The sequence below is a fragment of the Mytilus trossulus genome, chromosome 4, assembly GCF_036588685.1.
Source record: "Mytilus trossulus isolate FHL-02 chromosome 4, PNRI_Mtr1.1.1.hap1, whole genome shotgun sequence".
Classification (NCBI taxonomy): domain Eukaryota; kingdom Metazoa; phylum Mollusca; class Bivalvia; order Mytilida; family Mytilidae; genus Mytilus; species Mytilus trossulus.
In genome coordinates, this window is record NC_086376.1 from 59997231 (window position 1) to 60023502 (window position 26272).

At 33.3% G+C, this 26272-nt stretch overlaps 2 protein-coding genes and 2 long non-coding RNA genes across 4 annotated transcripts in view; all 4 read right to left on the reverse strand.

The window, feature by feature from the left end:
• The window catches only part of LOC134715657 (uncharacterized), a 43385-nt gene extending 27804 nt beyond the window's left edge, over positions 1-15581 (reverse strand). Inside the window, exon 1 of the long non-coding RNA XR_010106790.1 lies at positions 15472-15581. This is a non-coding gene — a long non-coding RNA (uncharacterized LOC134715657). The remainder of the gene's footprint in view (positions 1-15471) is intronic.
• LOC134715659 (uncharacterized) overlaps positions 1-16169 on the reverse strand; it is a 47244-nt gene extending 31075 nt beyond the window's left edge. Inside the window, exon 1 of the long non-coding RNA XR_010106791.1 lies at positions 16001-16169. This is a non-coding gene — a long non-coding RNA (uncharacterized LOC134715659). The remainder of the gene's footprint in view (positions 1-16000) is intronic.
• On the reverse strand, positions 986-9725 carry LOC134714039 (uncharacterized). Its single transcript, XM_063575288.1, has 5 exons — positions 9557-9725; positions 6195-6325; positions 5595-5763; positions 4285-4584; positions 986-1694 (listed from the first exon to the last, which is right to left on the reverse strand). The coding sequence occupies exons 1-5, from the start codon at positions 9673-9675 to the stop codon at positions 1400-1402; spliced, it is 1014 nt and encodes a 337-aa protein (XP_063431358.1). The 5' UTR covers positions 9676-9725; the 3' UTR covers positions 986-1399.
• Positions 16170-20065: 3896 nt separating the features above from the next.
• On the reverse strand, positions 20066-25604 carry LOC134715658 (E3 ubiquitin/ISG15 ligase TRIM25-like). Its single transcript, XM_063577983.1, has 2 exons — positions 25519-25604; positions 20066-23862 (listed from the first exon to the last, which is right to left on the reverse strand). The coding sequence occupies exon 2, from the start codon at positions 23859-23861 to the stop codon at positions 22170-22172; it is 1692 nt and encodes a 563-aa protein (XP_063434053.1). The 5' UTR covers position 23862; positions 25519-25604; the 3' UTR covers positions 20066-22169.
• Positions 25605-26272: the final 668 nt, after the last annotated feature.

The following is a 26272-nucleotide window of genomic DNA, read 5'->3' on the forward strand; positions in this document are numbered from 1 at the left end:
AATCAATTATAACTGACGACATTCAAAAACATTGAAGATATTATCAGTTTCTGAATCAGATTGGTTACTTGAGTCATTAGATTAAATAAAACACAAATACAAAAAAAACCGAGAAACCAACACAGTTACTGAAGATTATTTTTAAGCTTATTGCAACTATACTGACCGACTTTAGAAATGAAACAATTGATTATTTTTGTGTTATTTTTGAATGAATGTGTCATCCTCAAAAGCTGTTACAAACGCCAAAATAATTGTCAAAGAGGTGAACAAATTCTGTCTGACATGTTTTAGGTTCTGTTTTACACCTTCTGATTTTGCATTTGTTCAACCCGTTAATTAGTTTTGGCAACTATGCGGTTGGAACTTGAGGGCTTTTGAGGTTTTCCTTCAGTCGATTATTTGGCAATTCAGAAGTTGGGAAACATTTATGTATTTGTAAGGAGAAAGAAGTCTGATAAGGATGAAAAGAAGTTATAAGAGAATCAAACAAGATTTGGTAAAAAAAATCAACAAAAGCAGTGTTGTGTTTCTAAAGTCGTTCAATATAATAGAAATATAAAAATAGAAGATGTGATATGAAAGCCGATGAGACAACTCTTCACAAGAGACCAAATTACACCGAAATTAACAATTATAGGTAACTGTACGGGCCTTCCACAATGAGCAAGACCAATAAGGCATAGTCAGGTCTGTTTTCTCTCAGAAGAAAACACAATTTAATCGAGTCCGATACTTACAGTATCCTTATATTATAGGAAATTATATTCAATTTTTAAGACGTTTGATACGGATCAACACCTTATTATTATATGTGTTACCTGCATTTATTTGTGTATGTTTATTATGGTTTTATATATATTTTTAATGCAAGCGCTTCAACACACTGATGGACTACAAAAATACATATTTGGAAATCAGCATTTATTTATTTTTGTCAATTCTGCACACATACGACTTGTCTAATCTCGTAAGATCCTTGATAAGATTTGCTTTGCCCGTACGTACAAATCGCCACCATGGGGCACGTTATTCAGGTCTTCTGTTACAAGTAGCTCTGTTCTCAGTGTGCTGAAAATTTCATCACCTTCATGAGTTTCATCTCGTATTTGTTGTGGTTCATTTTCATTTACAGCACTTGCATTTGGTTCAGATATCAAATCGCGTAAAGCGATGCAGTCTGAGTTCATGTTGTTTAGAATTCCTGTTACAAAAAGTGCATTGGGACTTCTATGATTTTCAGTTGACAATCCGTGGTTATTGTTTTGAAATCTGTTTTGCTCTAGAGAATAGTTTAATCTTGGTAGGAAGACGAATTGTAAGATTTTGATATCATCTTCGTCTGTAATATCTAACACACCACGATACTCTAAATAAGTGAACAAATCGTAATATTCACTTACAACATTATTCCAGACTTCGACCCAATATCTCTCAATGCGCACATTATGGCAACTTTTGCCCTTGATCGCACTGCCTCGGTCACGCCCTCTGTATTCCTCCATAAACTTGCATACATCTTCGTTTTCCACACCCTTGTCAACACGAATGCGAGAGGGGACGGGACGCCATATTCACTGACTGCTTGTTTAAACAAGCTAAGAACTGTTGCTGACTTGTTATTAGTACTGGCATACAAAAATGTTACAACTCTGCTAAATCCGTCTATTGCTCCATGAATGTAGATGCCCCACCTAAAAATTAAAAACGCATATTTTATAAGAAGTAGATGTAGACACCTCATGTGGAAAAATCATTGCAGCATGTGTAGGTTTTCAAAAATTATGTGAGTGTGATTATTTTAGCCCGACTGTAACACAGGCCTGTTGGGTACCGTGAAAGTGGTGTTTATTTTTCAATTAGTTGGTTTACTTAATTTAAGTCTTAGATGCATGATTTTATCTTTTGGTTGTTAATGAAGTAGTTGAACTACCTGTCAGTAACTGCAATTAAACATAACATAATTATGTGCGTTATTCATTTCTTAAAATTCAATTATGAATACCATTTTAAACCGTACGTAGAAAACCATAAAAAAAAACGTTGATGGCGTCAAGGTCACATGACTAAATTATGTTTGTGGGTTCATAACAAAATAACGTCAGCCAATCAGAAGACGCGTTACATCCAAAATTAAATTATTTACATTTAAACAACAAATGCTGAAGTACTGTGTGTAAATTTTAGGGTAAATATACAATATCTGTACATTGTCGGATAAATATACAATGTATGTACATTGTCTGAAAAATATTCAATATATGTACATTGTCGGATAAATATACAATATATGTACATCTTACTTTGCTGAACATAATTGCTGTTTACAGTTTTTCGTTATCTATAATAATATTCAAAATAACCAAAAACAGCAAAATTTCCTTAAAATTACCAATTCAGGGGCAGCAACCCAACAACAGGTTGTCCGATACGTCTGAAAATTCCAGGGCAGATAGATCTTGATCTGATTAACATATTTACCCATGTCAGATTTGCTCTAAATGCTTTGGTTTTTGAGTTATAAGCCAAAAACTGCATTTTACCCCTATGTTCTATTTTTAGCCATGGCGGCCATCTTGGTTGGTTGACCGGGTCATGCCACACATTTTTTAAACTAGATATCCCAAAGATGACTGTTGCCAAGTTTAGATTAATTTGGCCCAGTAGTTTCAGAGGAGAAGATTTTTGTAAAAGATAACTAAGATTTACGAAAAATAGATAAAAATTGACTATAAAGGGCAATAACTCCTGAAGGGGTCAACTGACCATTTTGGACATGTTGACTTATTTGTAAATCTTACTTTGCTGAACATTATTGCTGTTAACAGTTTATCTCTATCTATATTAATATTCAAGATAATAACCAAAAACATCAAAATTTCCTTAAAATTACAAATTCAGTGGCAGCAGCCCAACAACGGGTTGTTCGATTTGTCTGAAAATATCTAGGCAGATAGATCTTGACCTTATAAACAATTTTACCCCTGTCAGATTTGCTCTAAATGCTTTGGTTTTTGAGTTATAAGCCAAAAACTGCATTTTACCCCTATGTTCTATTTTTAGCTGTGGCGGCCATCTTGGATGGTTGACCGGGTCACGCCACACATTTTTTAAACTAGATACCCCAATGATGATTGTGGCCAAGTTTGGTTTAATTTGGCCCAGTAGTTTCAGATAAGAAGATTTTTCTAAAAGCTAACGACGACGGACGACGACGACGGACGCCGGACGACGACGACGGACGCCGGACGACGACGCCGGACGCCAAGTGATGGGAAAAGCTCACTTGGCCCTTTGGGCCAGGTGAGCTAAAAACTAGGCACCACCGAGCTGTTTGTTTCGTTGCGAGTACAATGAAACAAATATTGTTTTTATACTGAAATTAACACCCAAAACTCGAAACTTTCGTTGCCAAATGTAAATAACGAATAAAGTATAATTGTTCTAAATAAAAGGAATGTTCTGGAACCTAACAGATAACCCTAGCCATTTTTCGCATAACTTTTTTTAACTTTTGGTCCTCGATGCTGTTCAACTTTGTACTTGTTTCGGCTTTCAAAATTTTGTATCTTGGCGTCACTAGTTAGTCAGGTGTGGACAAAATTTCTTCTGGCCTATTAAAATTTTAAACTTGTTGCCTTTTGTTAGCTATTATTCGTGTGTTTCTTTGTCAAGTGTGTTCTCCTATTTATTTATATCGTAGTCCTGTAATGTTGTGTTGTCATCTTAATGTTATTATACACATAGCCATAAAAGAGGAGGGTTTGGCATGCCACAAAACCAACCATTTTTTCCATTAAAAATGTCCTGTGCCAAGTCAGGAATGTGGCCATTGTTATATTATAGTTCGTTTCTGTGTGTGCTACAATTAACGTTGTGTTTCCCCTGTGTCGTGTGTTTCTCTTATTTTTGAGTGTTGATTCACATTACTATAAGATGTGTTACGGTACTTATCTATCCCAAATTCATGTATTTGGTTTTAATGTTATATTTGTTATTCTCATATGATTTTGTCTAATGCTTAGTCTGTTTCTGTGTGTTACATTTTAATGTTGTGTCGTAGTTCTCCTCTTATATTTAATGCGTTTACCTCAGATTTAGTTTATTATCCTGATTTAGATCTTTGTCCATGGATTTATGAGTTTTGAACAACAGTATGCTACTGTTGCCTTTGTATATGTCATTGTCGGAAATAAAAAAAAGGTGTATTTGTACTCGTTTTTTTATGGAAAATAATATATAATATGCTACAATATTCGAAAAACATCAATTGCCATCACTTGCCTGACAAGTTTATGGTTCCCATCTATGTGCCATAGTGAATTCGGAGATGGGACCCTGTATGTTCGTCGCTGAATATTTCGTCTGCTCAATGACCTCGTTGCACAACCAAATGGATCAACTGAGTTACATGCCTGTCGCACTCTTCTCCTTTGAACTGTAATTCCATTATACTTAAGTCTCTGTAATATCGAGTTTGGTCCAATTTTTCTGTTGGTGCCTATAGTATCTTTCACTTTTTCACACAGCTCCTCATCTGATATACTGTCGTATTTCCCCTCACGTAATTTGATATTAAAAGATCTATTAAAACAAAATTATCAACATATACCTTACACAAGATAAAAATATAATGCCATAAGGTCAAGTTTTAAGGATGTTTGCTACTCTGTTAAAAAATAACAAACTTTTTGAAAGACTATAATGAATTGAAAGTATATAAATAAAGAAATTAAAAAAGATATAAGCCATCGAAAATTTGGCGGGAAATTTTTCTCTCTAGATTTTTCATATATTTATCATTGCACCTTATTTGTTTCAAATACTATGAAAAAATAACTAGAATTTTATAAAATTTTGAAATATGGCTTTTTTAACTTTATGTAATAAAATTATAAAAAGAAAAGTAGGGGTTAGTGGGCATTTTTTTTAATGACAATACATGGATAAAACCAGAGAATTCCGAAAATCTGTCAAAAAGTCCAAAAAGTGGAGGAGCAAACATCCTTAACTAAAGTCTCTAACAATCAATATTCATAAAATGACAAATCCCAATCTTACCTTTGTGGTATGGAACCTTGCAGTACAATTTCAGAGAAATACATACACTTACAGACAAGTTATTGACTGAAAATTAGGAAAACGTTTCTTTTAGTAACTCCCTAATTCCTTAACGTTTTGGCAATTAACCCAAAACCTAATCTCAGCCTTCGAGGTATGGAACCTTGTTATACAGTTTCTTTGAGAGATACAAAATTTTACACACATATTGTTTGGAAACTACAGAAATAATTGTTTTTTGGCCCATAATTCCTAAACTGCTGGTACCATAACCTCCAATATAAATCACCACATTCCTTTCGACGAAATAGTAATAAATGTTATTAAGTTAAAAAAAACTAATTTGTTATCGCTTAATCTATTCCGTTTATTGTACGCTCTATCTTTTCTTTTAAACTATCATAGACAAAATAATCAGTAATCATGGAGAAATTCTATATATCTACTGAAATTCATATTAGACATGAACGTCATAATACTTTATGCATCAATAATAGTAAATGAAGAAACTGTTTGTTGTGTAATGTACTAACCTTAGTCTACGACGTATTGTTGATTCAGATACATGAAATGTTTCTGCAATTTTGCTTGCACTTATTCCATATTTAGTTAAAAATTGAAGTTGACCGGCAGTTATTTCAAAGGCTGGTGAACCCTTTCTTGATTCTTGTTTTGGTGGCCTGTAACCCTTATTTGAAGTATCTATAAATTCAAATAAAAATACAAAACTGGAATGAAGGACAAATATAAATCAATCAGAATATCATGAGAAATAAAATGTTCAAAAATGCATGCTTCATTTCTTGTGAAACAGTGAAATGAAATGTTAATAAAAGATTTGGTTGACCACGAAGCATCATGCAAGAATATAATACTGCTAGAATTATCAATCGCTAGTACTTCAATCAATTTACTCCAGTGGTTTTCATACTAAAAACACAACGCTAAAACAAACCACAACAGAGATACGTTTTAATGAGAATTGTCAGTCATTACAATTTTCATGTGGATCATTTCCTAATTTTGGAAGGAAAGACTTTTATGTCGAACACATCTGTTATGTTATCATTGAAGATTGGCGATAAGAGATCGTCCAAAATAAGCTAAATGAGAGCAAAATACGAATAGCATACCATCTTCGTCGTTGGCTTCTACTTGGTCCAATGTTTCACCTAATTCAGTAATTGACGCTAATATCATAACGATTTCGTTATCAGACAAGTGCTCACCACCTCTTCTAACACCATTCTTCAGTATTTTGAGTCTGGAATAAATAATTGTATTTTTTCCTCAAATGTACAACAATCTGCAAAATTATTGTTGAACCAATCGTTATAGTTCCAACCGGCATGTTAATAAAGGGACGTTTTTATTGGTGTCAATGATATGACATGTACTAACAAATGCATAAATCAATTCGTCATGTTGAGCTACATTTCTTCATTGAGTTCTAATACACATGGATGAAAAGCTAGGTGATAGCCTGAAAGATTTGTCGAAACATCAAAACAACAACGTATACTTATAATCCCTCCTATACATGTATAGTCCGATGTGTTTATAAAAGGATAAGAATATTAACAATAAGAGTCTTTTAAAAGGCTGTGTGGTTCACCTTGGTCTATATCAATATCAAACAAAGGACACTCTCTGTTATTGTTTACGAAATAAAATCAATGACAATTTTTTAGTTTTATTTTTTGTTTTCTTGACTTCTTATTAGTTAGTAGGATTGTGTGTTTTTTTAAGCTTACCATGTTTGACTATTTAAGATTATACCTATCTATCAAAATTGTGTTTTGGTGATGGTGATGTGTTCGTTGATATTGGCCCACCTCTGTTGCGCCATATTACTTTAATGAACACTCTTGCTGTTAACAATATATCTACCTATAATGCATACTGCTTACAATTATATCTACCTACAATGCACTCTGCCCAGTAGTTACAGAGAAAACACAAAATTTACAAAAGGAGTAGGTTCAGTAAGACCCCTTTTTGGCCCCAAAATATAGCAGTTTTAAAATATTGTTCAAATGTAAACTTTTTGTTATTAGTGTACAGTAGAATGCTTCTGCTACATATAAATATGGGCTGTTTTTGACAATACAATAAATATTAAATACGGTAAAAGCACCATTAAGTCATGATAAATTACTGAAATCTTCACAATTTAGCATTTTAGTTAAATTTTAGACGGTTTCGTGTGAATCGAAAGTGGTCGCATTCGTGTTCATCCTTCATATTAAAATGTAAGTTGTATTTTATGATAAAACATAACATATATAAAGATTTAGGATGAACACGGATGCGGCCATTTTTATTTTTGACAAACACCATCTAAAAAGTTTGTTTTTTTGCATATTTGGTAGATTTTTCATATTTGAGCTTTGATCGGGTAGTTTTAGATGACTTAAAATCTTTCACAAAAACCAATTGATTAAAATGAAATAGACACTAAAGTGTTTAAAAAGTGGTCAAAATCTTTCGTCAGATAAACTTGAAATCTGAGGCCAAAATCGGTCCTTACCGGTCATTCTCCTTTATGCATAAACTAAAGTGGTCAAAATCTTTCGTCAGATAAACTTGAAATCTGAGGCCAAAATCGGTCCATACCGGTCATTCTCCTTTATGCATAAACTCATCATATACGCCAGACGCGCGTTTCGTCTATACAAAACACTCATCAGTGACGCTCGAATCCAAAAAAGTTAAAAAGGCCAAATAAAGTACGAAGTTGAAGACCATAGAGGACCAAAATTCCTAAAAGTTTTGCCAAATACAGCAAAAATTGTTTTAAAAAAATGACTTAAAGGACAATAACTCCTTCCGGGGTCAATTGAGCATTGGCTCCACATGACTTATCTGTAGGTTTTACTTTGCTGTACATTATTGCTGTTATTCTATCTATAACAAGAAGTAATTGTAACAAGATGCTGTTACGAAGTCTCACAAACAAAGCTCACATAACTCGCCATTCCTATGGTCCCATCCATTTACAAGTTTTCAAACTTTGGGGGTTTGTGGTGACCACTAAGGACTATATCTACATTTCATTTGATTTGTTTTATTGTCCCCATGGATCTCTACCATTTAAAAGTTTTTTTTAACCATGTGGGGATGGGGTTGACCCCCATGGACTGTCACTATATTTCATTTGATGTGCTTTATTCTTCCATACAAGAAAATATACGGTTTAGGTGTGGGATCTTGACCGTATACACGTTTTCTAACAAGAGGGGGTGGGGTGGCCTTCCCTTTCATTTCATTTTATTTGATTTATTGTCCCCTACAAGAATATATATGGTTTAGGGGTGGAGATCTGGAATGTTTACAAGATACTAGCACATTCTCAAATTGAACGGGGTGCGGGTAACCCCCAGGGACTTCCCTCATATTTCATTTGTTTTGTTTTATTGTCCCCTACAAGAATATATATAGTTTAGGGGTGGGGATCTGGACTGTTAACAAGATAATAGCATATTCTCAAATTGAACGGGGTGCGGGTAACCCCAGGGACTTCCCTCATATTTCATTTGTTTTGTTTTATTGTCCCCTACAAGAATATATATAGTTAAGGGGTGGGGATCTGGACCGTTAACAAGATAATAGCATATTCTCAAATTGAACGGAATGGGGTAACTCCCATGGACTTCCTTTTAATTTCATTTGATTTGTTTTGTTGTCCCATTCAAGAGTATATATGGTTTAGGGATGGGATCTCGGCAGGATAATAGCATATTCTCAAATTGAAGGGGGTGGGGATGACCCCCATGGACTTTGTGATTTGTTTTATTGTCCTTTGATCATTTCTGGAGACTGCGTGTGTCCGTCACTTACATTTAAGTTATATTCATTTGAATTTTTTTTTAAATAAAATCCCATAGGATTCTATTGTAAACCCCTCCTTTCTTTCTGACTCTCAAATTATCCCTTAATAGACCTCAATACACAAACAAAAGATTAATGGCTTACCTAGACATTTTATTTTTTAACATTTTATGAAACCCTAAGTAAATCTGACAAGCGGTTTAAGAGAAACCTCAATGATGATTCTGTTCAAGTTTGATTCTATTTTGCCTTGTTTTATAGGAGAAGATTCTTAGAAGTAAACGACGGACGATAATAGCTCGGCACGATCGCCGGACGCCATGTAAAAGCTAAAAATTGCTAAATAATCAAAATACATAGTATATACAACTACACCAACAACAACAGCAAATAAATTATTAGAGTCTCACCTCTTAAAAACATTCGATATCTATAAAACATAATATAATATTAACAGATCAATTTCTAAAAGAGCCATTCTAAAAAGAGTTATGCAAAACTGTTAAGCACACATTAAAATACATTTATATACAACACAATAACGACTAATATAATGTGTAACTTGCGTGCGTGATTAACATTCTTTGCAGAGTTAGTTACTGGTTAAAAAGCTGGTTTCTTCACGACGAGTCGGAAATAATGTGTTTGCTTAAAACATAATTACCTGTCTTGAATATTTTTTCTTGTGGACAATTCTATGGACTCTGCACTCCCGACTCGAACGCAGTAATCTATGGTTGACTTAATTTGATCTAAAAACCCATTCCTAGCATCGGTCGCCATTCTTTGGAAAGGTATAGAACGACCAATTTGATTGGTTATTCAGAAATTGATGTAGGTGCAACTTTAACGCATTACATGCAACGTTAACGCGTTAAATGCAACTTTAACGCGTTAAATGCAGTTTTAACGCGTTAAATGCAGTTTTAACGCGTTAATGCAACTTTAACGCGTTAAATGTTATTTTAACGCGTTAAATGCAACTTTAACGCGTTAAATGTAACTTTAACGCGTTAAATGTTATTTTAACGCGTTAAATGCAGTTTTAACGCGTTAATGCAACTTTAACGCGTTAAAATGTTATTTTAACGCGTTAAATGCAACTTTAACGCGTTAAATGTAACTTTAACGCGTTAAATGCAACTTTAACGCGTTAAATGTTATTTTAACGCGTTAAATGCAACTTTAACGCGTTAAATGTTATTTTTACGCGTTAAAGGCAATTTTAACGCGTTAAATGTAACTTTTACGCGTTAATTGTAACTATTACGCGTTAAATGAAACTTTAACGCGTTAAATGGAACTTTTACGCGGTAAATAGAACTTTAACGCGTTAAATGGAACTTTAACGCGTTAAATGTTATTTTAACGCGTTAAATGCAACTGTAACGCGTTAAATGAAACTTAAACACGTTGAATGTTATTTTTACACGTTAGAACAACTGTGGTTCGTTAAACACTACCTTAATGCGTTTAATGCATCTGAAACGCGTTTACTGCAATGTTACAGAGTTAAAAGTTACTGAACGTGTTTAAAGCAACGTTTGATTTAATTAAAGCTTTCTTTTCATATATATATATTGACAGATCATGCTAATTAAAAGGCTATCATATTTATATTTGTCAACCTGTCTTTACGCTTCGTCTTGAAGAAATTTTGTTTATATATCAGGTTTTAGATAGTGACTTCGTCTTTTTGCATTATGTGATGTCTGTATCTAACATTATGGTTTACCATAAACTGGTAGTTTGACGTATACTTACATAAGTCTCTACAGGTGAAGTGGTATTTTTTTCTGCAGATGGTTAAAACATGACATATCTTTACTATATCTATCGACCATGCCTCATTTAAACATTACAATCGGATATTGTACACGGCTATCAGTCAAATAACCGAGGCCTTTTTTATTTGTTTTAATCATTTGAACGTCATTGATGAGTCTTATGTAGACGAAACGTTCAATTAGCGCAAATACAAAATTTCAATCCTGGAACCTATTATGAATTTATCAGCTAACATTTGTATGTGAACATGTTTAAAAGAGGCCCTTAAGAGCGTGCATCGAGCATCTAGTAAACCATGCCCAATAATGTAACGAATCTGTGCCAAAAGAAAGATGACAATTTGATATCCATTGGGGAAGGAGGATGTTATTTTTTATTTTTACTACTTACTAAGTCGGTTTTTTTTCGCCGCGCAATCATTCATTTTCGATATTTTTACCTCTAAATACTGCGTTATTTTGTAATATGCCATGTACGGAGAACAGATTATTATTATGGGGGCTTCGGATTCACAATTTACAAGTAGGAACGGGATGTTGGGTTTCTGATGCATATACTAGTTACATTCGGATTTGGTAGATTTATAGGTACGAAGTCTTTGAACTTGTATCTTAATATTTTTGTAAAGGTTTAAACAGATCAGTACTTTTTTAAGAATGTTTGTCATTGTATAGAACCTATCAAGTTTAGGTCTTGGGATCATCTATTATATATTGGGCGACCACATAACAAGCGTTAAGAGAAGACCAGGGGCCAAAACCTGGAATTACAGCAGCTAGGGATGAAATGAAAAAAAATGTAAACTTCAGTTGAAGAGAATCTTAGATGTTATCCACCTCCACACATTTTGATCATCCGTTTTGGGTTCTAACGATTTGGGTTTAATTCAAGGAAAAGAGCTTATTGAGCAGATAAGGTTGGACATTGTGCGATTACAGATTCAGATTCAATAGTTTATTAAAGTCTCACCACATACATACAAGTATAAACACAATATAATATCAAGTACACAATATAAAATTTAGAATGCATGTGCCATTCTTAAAAGAACTATGAGAGACTGTTATATACAATTTTAAAACGACAGAATTAAAACATAAGTTTTGTTATTTATACAAAACATAAAAGTGCAATATCAACATGCTAATCTAAGGATAAAACCTGATACATGTACATAATTTACATGTATTATTGCCAAATCTCTCCTTGGTGTGGAGTGAAATTTCGCCTCGTATATACTGGCACTTGGCAGATAATCAGGTGGCTACCAATTCGACTCGACAACGAGTTAATGCAGCTCTTCGCAATATATTCAAGAATAATTAATTCATGGCCTTGTAATATGCCAACCAAATAAGAAAGCTCAAAAGGTAACCGTACAAACTTCAACAATGAGCAAAATCCTAACCATATGCGGATTGTTTTATTCCACACAATGTTTCTTGAATTATTTTAATCTTTAATCAACTATTGGATTCCCCAAAAGATAACCATTTCTCGCTGATATAAACTTTTGAAAAGAATTTTCAATTTTTAAAATGCCGACACCTACAATTGGATTGATAAGCGCTTTATGTAGTACAGCGGCCACTATTACATAAAAATGAATGCCGAAAATAATGTTTATGGTATACGTTTATATATATGATATAAATGATTTCAACTTTTACAAAACCAGAGCTATAAGTTGGATACAAACGTTCACTTTATTTAGCCTTTTAAATTTTATTTGACTTTATTTGCCTTTTTAACTTATTTGATTCGAGCGTCACCGATAAGTCTTTTGTAGACGAAACGAGCGTCTGGCATAAAAAACGGCAAAATTTCCTGGTATCCATCTATGATGAGTTTATGAAGATACCTTGTAACAGTAGTTTGGTTCCAATCTACTTATATTTGATCTTAGTACTCTTAATTTCAGCGTAAATAAGATATATAAGATATATATATATATATATCAAAAACCTCCCACATTGTAGACTAGCACAACCTTAATTGGGACACCATGCATTCAGTATTCCTACCGTTCCAAAAAATATATATTAACTAAAATCATTGATACAAGGCAATTAAATTATGATCGTCATACAACCGATAAAAATGAGAACATAACGTTAAAAGTTACGACCAAAGCGCTTTTCTGGATCGACCTTCTTAGGGAACGTTGAAAGCTGAATAATTATGACCAACAACTTACAAAGAATAGATTAAAACGTTAAAGATGATCCTTCATAATGTATATGGAATGATATATTCTTTAGCCAACATGATAGCAGAAAGTAAGAAGTCATAGTGCAAAACAGAAAAAAATGAAATCAAAAGACATAATACACCGTGTATTGAGCATTTTTATTGCTTTAGAGTTCAGTAGAAAATATATATACAAATGTACATGCTCAACCTAACCATACCATTTGACCTACTGCGAGTTGTTCAGTATTTACTGTTACTCCTTTTTCTCCTAAAATATGGGTGCTAGAAAAACTAGCAAGTAAAATGGCCAATATCAGAGCGTACGTCTGGTTTTAAAATGAATTCTCTTCTTTTGAGAAATATTTATTTTGTCATCGCATATTTCACCGCTTACAACTGTCAGTCTGTGGTTTCATTTCATACATAAACTTTAAAGTATCAGTATGTTTTCAATTCATATTGTTTCGTTTCGTTCCGCTTTTTATATTTCGTTTCGCTTTTTACAGGTACACCTCTTGTCGCCCATTTTCCATTTTTGAAATTTTAATCAAAAATTTAAAAAATCAAACTTTCAAAAAGTGAAATAACCAAAATTAGACGTTGGGTTTAGTCTTTAAAATTTTGATCAAATTTATAAACTATCAAATTTATAAACGATATTTAGAATTTTGATATTTTAATAATTTGGTTTAAATTTCAAAATTTCAAAACTTTTACACAATTTGAAATTTTGATATTTTAAAACTTTGATCAAAATTCCAAAAATCTAAAATATCAAAACTTTTTAAAACTTTGAATTGATAAGTGTTACACGGACCTTTCTGGTATGGTTTGACTCTAACCCCATTGTTTTATTTTGTTTTTACATTAAGTCATATATCACATTTATTCGTTCAGTTTATCTTCATTAGTTTTTATTTTAATATGTCATTTGATTGAGGAAAACCATTTCAGTTGATATTTAAAGTGTGTCTTTCTACGTTGTGATATTAAACTATTGATTCTAGTTTGTGGTGTTATGTTTTCATTTGCAGAACTTGTTTTTGATAGTATGTTGTTTCAAAATACCACATTAGAACTTGTATGGTTTTCAGTTAACATACCATGTTTCCTTTATTGAAATCTGGTTTGTAAGGAGAGTGGTTTAATCGTGAGAGGAAGACGAAATGTAATATCTTCATTATCCTCCTCGTCTGAAATGTCCTGGGGTTGAAGTCATAAAACCTTGTCAAGTGCTCGGAGCACAAAAATCGTGCCCGAAACAAGAAATCCTGCATTTCAATTTGTTGATTTTCTAGAACAAATACAAAATTTTGACTAGAAATTTTTATGACCGCAAGGCAGAACAACACGCTCCTAAAAAAAAAGCGAACAGATCATAGTATTCGTTAGCAACATTACTCCATAATTCCAACCAACCATGTTTTATCGCGTGACACCATGTTTTAACGCGTTAAATGAAGTTTTAACGCGTTAAATAATATTATAACACGTTAAATGATATTTTAACACGTTAAATAATATTTTAACGCGTTAAATGATGTTTTAACGCGTTAAATGATGTTTTAACGCGTTAAATGATGTTTTAACGCGTTAAAATAATGAATCGGAGCAACGTTATTGTGTTAAATTTAACGCGTTAATGTGATTTATTATGACAAATGTGGCCAATGCGACGGATATTTTATCGCGATAAACATCTATTTTCACTTACGGGATAAATTCCAAACTTGATAATTGTCAAGTTTAACGCGTTAAATATATTGATTTCTTTTCGCGTTAAAATCTTGTTTTAACGCGTTAAAACTGTATTTATCGCGTTAAATGTGATTTTATCGCGTTAAATTTTAACGCGTTACTTTATCGGGTTTTTGACATGATCGGCCTCTCATAACCCCCCCACACACACACACAAAAAGGGGTAAATAGCAGTATGCTGGTATATCAAATTATGACAAAGTAAACATTAGTAGAAGGAAGAATACAAGGGAATGTTTTAATGCCATTTGGGAAAACAAATTATTCAACTGAATTATACCCTAGCACAACAGAAATTGACTCAAAATTTACATCGGCCATTTTGAAAACCCTTATGTGGTAAATCTCCCCACAAAAAGGGATCAATAGCTTTTTGCTGGTATATCAAATTATGACAGGGTAAACATTAGTAGAAAGAAGAAATACAAGGGAATGTTTTTATGCCATTTGGGAAAACAAATTATTCAACTGAATTATATCCTAGCACAACAGAAATTGACTCAAAATTTACATCGGCCATTTTGAAAACCTTCATGTGGTAAATCTCCCCACAAAAAGGGATCAATAGCTTTTTGCTGGTATATCAAATTATGACAAAGTATACATCAGTGTAAAGAAAAAATATGAAAGAAAGTTTTAATACTATCTAGAAAACCAACTGTTTCTCTGAATTTAACCTATTTACAAAATAACTCGAGTCGGTCTAACGAACTGAAAAGTCAAACGCGGTAAATTTTCAAGGTTTCATTTGTAAATTTACGCTTATAAATTCACTAAACAAGGCTAATGTGAACATAATCAAACAAAAATTAACATTTTTAATCTTAATATTATACTTACTGATATAAAAAACGCCTTAATAAGCCACATCTGTTATTATTTTGCACCACGCTTGTAAACAATGGCTGATCGTCCTTCTTGTCTAATCAGTCAGAATGCGCGCGCATCCGTGGACATCGTGAAAATACGATTTGACTGGCCAGTACAGAGAGTGACCAATCTCTGTGTTATAGTAGTCTCAGATTTGGGTTATAAAGCTGAAGATTAAAACTTAAAAATCTTCTGTTAAGGGTTTATGGGTCAAATTTTCCAACATAAATAGGTGCCTCTGTAGGCGAAAAACAGGAAAAACCATAAAAACGTCAAGAAAACCAACATAAAGGCAAATATCAATTATAGTAAAAATCTTCGCCCAGCACCGCCCAGACATGCCATTGAGGTATTTTATAGTTCAAACTAATGATTAGGGTGTCTACTACATGCCTGAATCTTTATTTATACTGAAATATGTGAACGTAAGCAAAGAAAATATTTAATCGACCCCTACCCCCAATTTCCCTCGCCAGACGCCAATATTGACCATACCTACCCCGGATCTTTTCACCCTAGAGACAAAACTGAGCATGCCATTGGTCCATACAAGGTGTCATTTTTACCGTAAAGGCCTTGGCTAAATTTAACATGTGTTTTCCAACATAAATAGGTGCCTCATTAAGCGAAAAACACGAAAAAACATCATAAAAACAAAGAAAACCAACATGAAGGAAAATATCAATTATAGTGAAAATCTTCGCCCAGCACCGCCCAGACATGCCATTGAGGTATTTTATAGTTCAAACTAATGATTATGGTGTCTACTACATGCCTGAATCTTTATTTATACTGAAATATGTGAACGTAAGCCAAGAAAATATTTAATCGACCCCTACCCCCAATTTCCCTCGCCAGACGCCAATATTGACCATACCTACCCCGGATCTTTTCACCCTAGAGACAAAACTGAGCATGCCATTGGTCCATACAAGGTATCATTTTTACCGTAAAGGCCTTGGCTAACTTTAACATGTGTTTTCCAAATTAAATAGGTGCCTCATTAAGCGAAAAACACGAAAAACCATCATAAAAACAAAGAAAACCAACATAAAGGCAAATATCAATTATAGTGAAAATCTTCCCCCAGCGCCGCCCAGACATGCCATTGAGGTATTGTATAGCTCAAACTTATGCTTAGGGTGTCTACTACATGCCTGAATCTTTATTTATACTGAAATATGTGAACGTAAGCCAAGAAAATATTTAATCGACCCCTATCCCCAATTTCCCTCGCCAGACGCCAATATTGACCATACCTACCCCGGATCTTTTCACCCTAGAGACAAAACTGAGCATGCCATTGGTCCATACAAGGTATCATTTTTACCGTAAAGGCCTTGGCTAACTTTAACATGTGTTTTCCAAATTAAATAGGTGCCTCATTAAGCGAAAAACACGAAAAACCATCATAAAAACCAAGAAAACCAACATAAAGGCAAATGTCAATTATAGTGAAAATCTTCACCCAGCACCGCCCAGACATGCCATTGAGGTATTGTATAGCTCAAACTTATGCTTAGGGTGTCTACTACATGCCTGAATCTTTATTTATTCTGAAATATGTGAACGTAGGCCAACAAAATATTTAATCGACCCCTACTCCCAATCTGGATCGCCAGACGCCAATATTGACCATACCTACCCCGGATCTTTTCACCCTAGAGACAAAACTGAGATTGTCATTGGTCCATACAAGGTGTCATTTTTACCGTAAAGGTCTTGGCTAACTTTAACATGTGTTTTCCAACTTAAATAGGTGCGTCATTAAGTGGAAAACATGAAAAACCATCATAAAAGCCTAGAAAATCAACATTAAGGCAAATATCTATTAGAGTGTAACTATAAAAACGAGTGGGTTGTCACAACTGATCAATGTTTTTTTGATTTTATGGTAGCATATTGATAACCCTCAGAGTAAAACATAATTATTCCGATATATTCCACATGATTATAAAAATAAGAAGATTTTAGGTGCCCTTTTTTAATAATTTCTCAATCAGTCCGGAATTTTCCGGAGTGTATTTTTTTGTAAATGTTTGATAATACATTTCGGCAATTTGTATTGAATTATTGAGGAAAAACTAATTGTTTCCTAACAAACAATACATAATATATCATAAACGCTTGAAGAAATACAGTTATAACAGCTAAACAGACAAAAAAAATTATTTGTGTATGGCCATATGTAAGCAAAATCAAAATCCCAAAATGTAAAAATATGACACTAACTTATGAACCTTATAAATCGAGTGGGTTATAACAACTGATTGATGGGTTTTTGATTTTATGGTAGTATATTGATTGCCCCTAATGACAAATATCGTTATTCCGATATATATGACGTTGTTAAAAAAATTTAGAAGCTTTTTATGTGTCCTTTTTTTCTAATTTCTCATTCAGTCCGGAATTTTCCGGAGTGTATTTTTTTGTAAATATTTGATATTACATTTCAGCAATTTGTATTCATTTATTCAGGGAAAACTAATTGTTTCCTGACAAACATTACATAATATATCACAAACGCTTGACGAAATACAGTTATAACAGCTAAATAGACAAAAAAATGTATTTGTGTATGGCCATATGCAAGCAAAATCAAAATCCCAAAATGTCAAAATATGACACTAACTTATGAACCTTATAAATCGAGTTGGTTATAACAACTGATTGATGGGTTTTTGATTTTATGGTAGTATATTGATTGCCCCTAATGACAAATATCGTTATTCCGATATATATGACGTTGTTAAAAAAATTAGAAGCTTTTTATATGTTCTTTTTTCTAATTTCTCATTCAGTCCGGAATTTTCCGGAGTGTATTTTTTTGAAAATTTTTGATATTACATTTCTGCAATTTGTATTTATTTATTCAGGGAAAACTAATTGTTTCCTGACAAACAATACATAATATATCACAAACGCTTGAAGAAATACAGTTATAACAGCTAAATAGACCAAAAAATGTATCTGTGTATGGCCATATGTAAGCAAAATCAAAATCCCAAAATGTCAAAATATGACACTAACTTATGAACCTTAAAAATCGAGTGGGTTGGTGAAATAAATCAATGGGTTCTATTTCGGTCATTCATATATATCCATATGTAAATGTTTGGCCTTGAATGGCCTGTTTATTATGCGCAGTAAAAAAAACCACCATATTTTTAAATGAGGTGTATATCCGGCGAGCGGGAATCCAATTCTGAATAGGGTTCATAAAATATAATCCCTTTTTCCTCAAATACCAAAGAATGAGCAGTTATCGGCGAATAATCAATGGAAAGCAACATATTAAGAGTTTACAAAAAATGTAAGAATGGTTAGTCTAAGTGATAAATTATTGCCTGAAATAATGACGATTTTATTTTTTGGGTCCGGACCCGGTCGGAGGGAATCCGGATTCGCTCGGTCGGAGGGAGGATATGGGGGGATCCACTTGTGGTATGTCATTGATATTTGGTTTGCAATTGTATTAGCATTAGGTGGCACAATTCATTGCCAAAATTACAAAAAGGCGAGACATATCTCTGTGATAACAGTTTATTAGATGTTAGCAAACTTAATGAAACAATTGTGCTAAATTGTCATATAAACGGCAATATAACTCCTCGAGGGGTCAATTGACAATGTTGGTCATATTAACTTTTTTGTAGATCTTATTTTGCTGAACATCATTGCTATACCTATAAAGCAAAATTTACTTAAAACTACCAATTTAGTGGTAACAAACGAACAATGAGTTGTTTGAATCGTCTGGAAATTTTAGGGATGGTTGATCTTAACCAATTGAACAATTTTACCCCATGGCAGATTTACTCTGAAAGCTGTAGTTTTCGAGATATAAGCCAAAACTGCATTTGACCACTACGTTCTATTTTTAGCCATGTCGGCCATATTTGTCGATGGATCAAAACTTCAGATACAATTTATGAACTAGATAACCTAAGAAACATTTAGTTAAAGTTTAAAGGTATTTGGTCCAGTAGGTGAGAAGAATTTTGAAATAGTTTACGACGACAGACGCCAAGTGTTGGCATAAGCTCACATAGGACCCTTAGGGCTCCAGTGAGCTCACAATATAAAATTGTCACACAAGTTGTAGGCTTAGCATTTTCTTCATAAAATGTTTATAAAAACAAGCCAGGACTTGACACTTTTTTGCAGTGTTTCGTTGGTTTATGTAGTGGAGCAACTGGTGTTTTTTTTTATATTGCCATTTTACCTATTATGTCTGTGCGTTTTGTTCATCCATCGTTGTCCATATAATGAAAGTGTATGCGACTGTCATACACGTGAGAGGTTGAGTAAGCTATAAAATCAGGTTTAATCCATCATTTTCTGCACAAGATCACACAAGAAAATCCCTGTACCAAGTTCGGAATATGACAGTTGTTATCAATTCGTTTGATGTGTTTGAGATTTTAATATTTAATTAAAGTACATTATAAAAAGATTCATGTCCATGAAAATAAGAAATATTAGTATTTTACATACTGAGGATTCATTCTTTCATCTTCAGCATTTGACGCACAGTAAGTTAATCTTATATGCATTTATAAAATGTATTGTTTTATTTAAAATCTTAAAGTGGCATTAGCTGTCAAATTCATGTTCAACGATTTAATTAAAATTCTCATATTTGAATTATAGCATACTAAAATGTAAGTCAAATTATAAAAAAGTATAAAATAATGTGCAAGTTTATACTTCATATTAGTGTCCATTGGGTCAACACCACTTTGTATAGTTTTATCTTCTTTTTTTGCACCAATATTCTCTGAGTATGGAATCATAATTATATATCTCTGCTGAGGTGTTCGATTTAAAAAGCTTTCTCAGGACTAAAGTTTATTTCTTGAGCCAGTGTTGTGCAGTCTTTAAGTATTTAGATAATCAATTTTTGATGTTCTTGGAATATTTCATTTCATTTATTGTATACTAGTCTACAGAATGTTTGGGTGGTTTTTTTCTGTTCTGGATATTTTTTTCTCTTTTCGTTTAGAGCTGTGCCTCTGAGTTAAAGTGTTGTAATTCACATTTTGTACTCACTGGTTTCCTTCTGAATTTTCCTTTTCAAATTCTAAAATCATTTTTTGCACCAGTAAGTAATTGAGCTTTGATTTGTGACTTTTGTTTACCTCGTAGTAAATAATGGCAAGGATTTCCATACTGGATGAGTCCGATGTATTTTGAGCTGTTTTACTGCAGAATTTAAGAGTGTTTTTCTCTCTCTGTCATTTTAAAATTCAATTTACTTGCCCATTTAATGGCTATGGCTGTGTTGATTTTTCTTTTGAAAAATGGGAGTTTTTTTATCGGCTAAAGAAAAGGCATTATACTATGATAATTTCTTGTCCACTTGGCGAAAAACTCTTGATTTTCTAAGCCAACACTCATGAAGCTGTTCCTGCATTCACTAAACTTAGTTTATTATTTTCACTTACGAGGATGAAAAACAACAAGCTTACTTGACTCTTATGGAGTTCTCCTTTACATGGTATGGCGCCAATACAATAACATATGTACGGTAGCGGTTGTAGTTCTTAATGGAAGTGATTGAAAATATCTAGTAACTCTGATGTTAAATTCTCCAATTTGTGTTTTAATCGGATGAACTATGTGGGGGCTATACAATAACCTTGTAAGAACGTGCAATAAATATATATTTTGTATGTTTTTGGTTAAAGACCTCTTTTTCCATTTAGTCCCACTGGAATGAAAGAATGCTGCCGAGTCTTTGTTGCAATACTCATATGTTCTCGTATATCTATTTTGGTCATCACCAGCCCAGTAGTCAGCACTTTGGTGTTGACATGAATATCAATTATATTGTCATTTTTTTTTATATATTTGCTGTTTGTATAAGTTTGAATTATTCGAAATACTACGGATTTTCTTATCCTAGACATAAAATTGAGAATGGAAATAAAATTGATAGACTACCTTATCAGTATTTGGTACAACTTTTTATTCAATTTTGGGTTCTCAATGCTCTCCAACTTTATACTTATTTATTTTGTTTTAACTATTTTTATCTGATCGTCACTGACGAGTCTAATGTTGACGAAACCAGCATCTGACGTATCAAATTATAAGTCTTTGATAACTATTTGATTAGTTTTTGGATGCTCGCACGACTACTTAATGTAACTCATGGTTGTCAGTTTGTATTGCTTAATTTCCAATTCTGATACTTTCTGATGAATATTTTGACTTGAACCTTTCACTCTATGTAAAAGTACTTTTATGTTGGATAGTTATTATATCTGTGCTCACAAGAGTATTTATATGCAATATCAAGCATTGCTTGAATATCTGTTTCGTCTGCTGATATATCTATTTTTCTGGTTTGTTATGTGTTTCTTATACTATAACATAAATACATAGGTAATGATGCACTATATTTGGTGTATGTAATAATTGTAAGGTATTCATGCCAGTCTGGCAGGTTTCATTTCACCTTCACGTTTTTTCATGAATCATTGATGATGAGAAATGCATGTGATACCTGTATTAAACCTTCATATTACAGACTTTCAACAAAAGTATTAAATAAAAACAGGTGGGATATTTCAGTGTGTCCACTCTTTTATATTTTGTTTCATAATTAACTATGTATTGTTTGTACTATGTATCGATTCACAATGTATATTACATAGTATAATCTAATCGGAATACGAAATGTCATAGAGTACAATCGTTCCGTTCCAACAGCCAACGGTAAATAAATTCGTAATCGCGTTGAAATGAAGCCCCCATAGTTGCTTCGCATCACTAATTTGCAAATGTCTACAACGTTGTCCATCTGGAGAAAGCAATGCAATGGAGTTTGTATTATATTTTGCAACATATACTATGCCGTTACTATCAACAGTAATGCCACGTGCCAAGCCCTCACTTTTCGGAAGAATGTGTTGCCATAACTGTTCGCCTGTCATTGTATAACACCTGACAAAATAATTGGACGTTGTTTGATAAATTTTGTCATCGTGTATTGCTAGATATGACCAATTCTCCAGATCTCTTTGTTTAACTAGATCAGTGATTTCCCCGTTTGATAAATGTATCATTTGAATTCCTTTTGACATTACATTACAAAGCAATTTTCCTTTGTAGTGCCGTATTCCGTAACATTCTCCGGTAATACTAATAAATCTTTTGGTCACCTTAGAATCAAGGTTAATGATCTCTATTGCGTTATGTGTAGATGCAGCGACTGTAATGTCATCAACAAAGGTGATATCGTTATAGCTGTTCAAACCCTTTTTAATCAAATCATAGGTTCCGCAAGAGTTCATGATACCTAGTCTTCCAGAAGTGTCAGACAACACAATGAATCCACTTGGTGATACCGTAAAGCCTCGCAAGTGAAATTGTGGTATGGAACGAAAAGGTAATTTAGATTTAAGAGAAATGCTAATAGCATCTATTGACTTCGGGGAATACGGTATAGCAGATACAATCTGAGCTTGTTTCTTCTTGTTAGATTTATAAACTATTGCTGGTTGTGATGTCTCTATGGACACTGATCCAAAGGCTGAAATGGTAGTCAATATATCTGATATCTTTTCACTTATGTCGCATTTTAGTTCGTTTTGGTAGAGACTACCGTCTTGAAACAACAACTCCAAATATTTTATTTCTGTTTCTACTTCCGTCTCAAGCGATTTACTCCCAAGAAATATCTGCAGGTCAGAAGCATGTTCTTTTAACGCTGACATGTTGGTTTGTAAGATTTCTATGCTCTTTCTTTTATTTGTAAGTTGCGTCTTGAGCGTGTTTATCTTTGACTTGATTTCTGTTTCAGCTGTATTCAATTTCAGCAAAATTTGTTCTTCTAATGAATCGAGATGGTTATTTACTTTTTGGCGAATTTGTTTTATTTCTGTGTGAAACAGTTTTCTTTGTTTTTCAATGACAATCAAGTTTTGTTCTCTATCTTTCAGTATGCTGTCGGTGTCAGACATCATATCCTTTAGACTTTGTTCAATGTTTTCTAGCAAAGCTGATGCTTTGAAAGTTTTTACGATCTCTTGCAAAGACTTGAGTCCACAGCAATTCTTATGGTATTCTGCAATACAAACTGAACAACATAGTTTGTCGTCTTGTGGACAGTACATTTGATATTTTAAATTATGTTCATAGCAATATGTGGCTATTTTCGAGATTGATGACGGCAACTTCAGATAATTTTCAATAGAGATAATTTCGTGGTTTCGAGTGGCTTTTGCGAAACTGTGATGTTTTTCACATTCGGAACACATCATTTCGTCACATTCTGGACACCAAAAGTCTGCAGATGTTGTTGTATGCTGAGCTTCACATATTTCACAAACCACTCCACTAAAAGTAGCCATTCTGAAATATTCCAAATTCAAAACTATCAAATAAAGTTTTGTTATATTTGTGTTGCACTTGTTCTGCAGCGCTTATATTATATGTATTTGTATATTTACCTTCATTTTTACAATTGTGTAGTTTTTATCTGATGAAAATATTACTCTGACTTATCCTCTCCTTACTCTATTCACCACCAGGATTTTACTATGGCAAAGTTTTATTCAATTATCAATGCCCTTGAATATATGAAAATTAAGGCTATATGCAGTAGTCTACCTATGTTCAAATCTGATATATCGATTTAAAAGGAACACATCAAGACAACAAACAGAACGGGAGTGGGGGTGGGGGATCTCATAAACTTCAAAGGGACCAGGTGAATTTTTAGAGTAAATGATATTTCTATGCATGCATTACTAGTCCTGGGAATTCCCACTGGGTTAATATTTCACATTCGAGACCACTGAATTTGTTCCTATTTGTGTATTCAATACCGGTATAAAGCTCAAGTATTTGTGTTTTGAGAAATATAATGAAGGTTCTGTTTAAATACGTAAAACTCTCACGACAGCTAGGGGTAGATTTATAATGTGGTCAAAATGAGTATCATTTAAGGAGTGCGGACCTTGTCATTAAACTCAACATTGTTTGATGATCGTAACAGTTGTCTTTTATACTGGTTTTATATCGGGTACACTTACCTGATACAAATGACAAAAAAATGAATAGCCAGCACATTTGCAAACCTAAAGGCAATCAAACTTAAATGAAAAATGTGCGGTGACCTAAAGTGGTTAATTTCTATGTCATTTGGTCTCCTGTGAAGACGTTTCTCATTCACAATATTACCATATAAAATATCTATATAAAAATCATTTAACCCAAATTTTTCACAGTTCATTTGTGCAACTGTGCATTTTGTAGTTTTAGAAGTTAATATGTGTATAACAACTGTCATCATGTGTCATAGTCCATCCTGGAAACTAGTGGTTTTAACCTGGTTTTAAATAGGTCGCGCAAACTCTCACTTGTATGACAGTGGCATAAACATTCTAATAAATTGACAACGATGTGTGAACAAAACAAACCGACATAATATGTGAAAATGTCACAAATAGGGGTACAGCAGTCAACAAGTTCCCCTTGGACGACCAACAAAGGTGTTAATTACCGGTATTACATGTAATTTTCACGGTTGAAGAAAGAAATATTTCTACTCAGCTTTAATGTCGTTTGAATATGGGTAGGCTACATAATAAATGCATCCGATTTGAACTTTTATCATTTGGTATATATATGCATCCTTCTTACTGGCTAACTTCGTGATTTCAGGGTCAATTAAATTGATTAACATTGTCGGAGACTTTAAAACTTACTCTACTAAACCGAGTATTTGAATCAAACGAACTCATCATAGATACCAGGAATAAATTTTGTATTTACGCAAGACGCGCGTTTTGTCTACAAAAGACTCATCAGTGACGCTCGAATCCCAAAAAGTCAATTCCGAGTTTCACCCATCCTCGAAAATTTTACCGGGACGGAGATAGACTCATCTGAGTTTTCGACACAACCGCGTTCGAAACAACGAGATTCGACTGTATATCAACCTTCTGCATTAATTCTACATATTTCTAAAGCGTGTCGTCGTGGTTATTATGAGTGTATACATACCTAAAGCAAATTTTGTTGAACAAATGGTTTTATGTTAAGAAGTGATACAAGGAAGTGAAATGTACAAAGTCCAATCGCAGGTAGCGACACCTGGTTGAAAACATTGTTTAAATATTGAATAATCGATCTACTTGGCATTATCGTAATTCTATAATTGATAAAAACAACAACGAAACTTACACTCTAAATATCATCACTGCATGTGAAATCTGCAAACATACTTCAGAAAACAGATTATGAAATTTGAGGATTGAATTGTATGTGCTCTTATATAATTAAATGATAAAGATAAAAAAAGGGGGAATAATGTAAATTTCCAGGGGCGTAGCTAGACAATTTTGATATGTACGCAATGCCGGAGAAGGAAGTCATACGGCAGGGGGTCTGCGGTAAATATTGCAGAATCCTGCATTCTCGCAATTTCCGAACACTTAAAATGACATCACAGAAATATCACGTTCAGGAGAAATAAGTCAACTTTTGAAATAAATAATCAAAGAAACCCATACTGTTGGCTTAACATTTTTTTTCTTTTATTAGGTATATTTTATTTGTTACCTAATCATGCTGAACCTACTTTACATTAGAAAACAAACTAATTTCTAATCCAACACTGTTCAACTTATTAAATAAATGCTTTTTTTTTATTGAGAAAATACATAAATAAAAATTCGAGTCACATATCTTTTTGTTTTATTTTATGAGGGAACAAGCAGTGTTTTTCTGCTTTTTTCTCTCTCGAAGTTAATTCTGA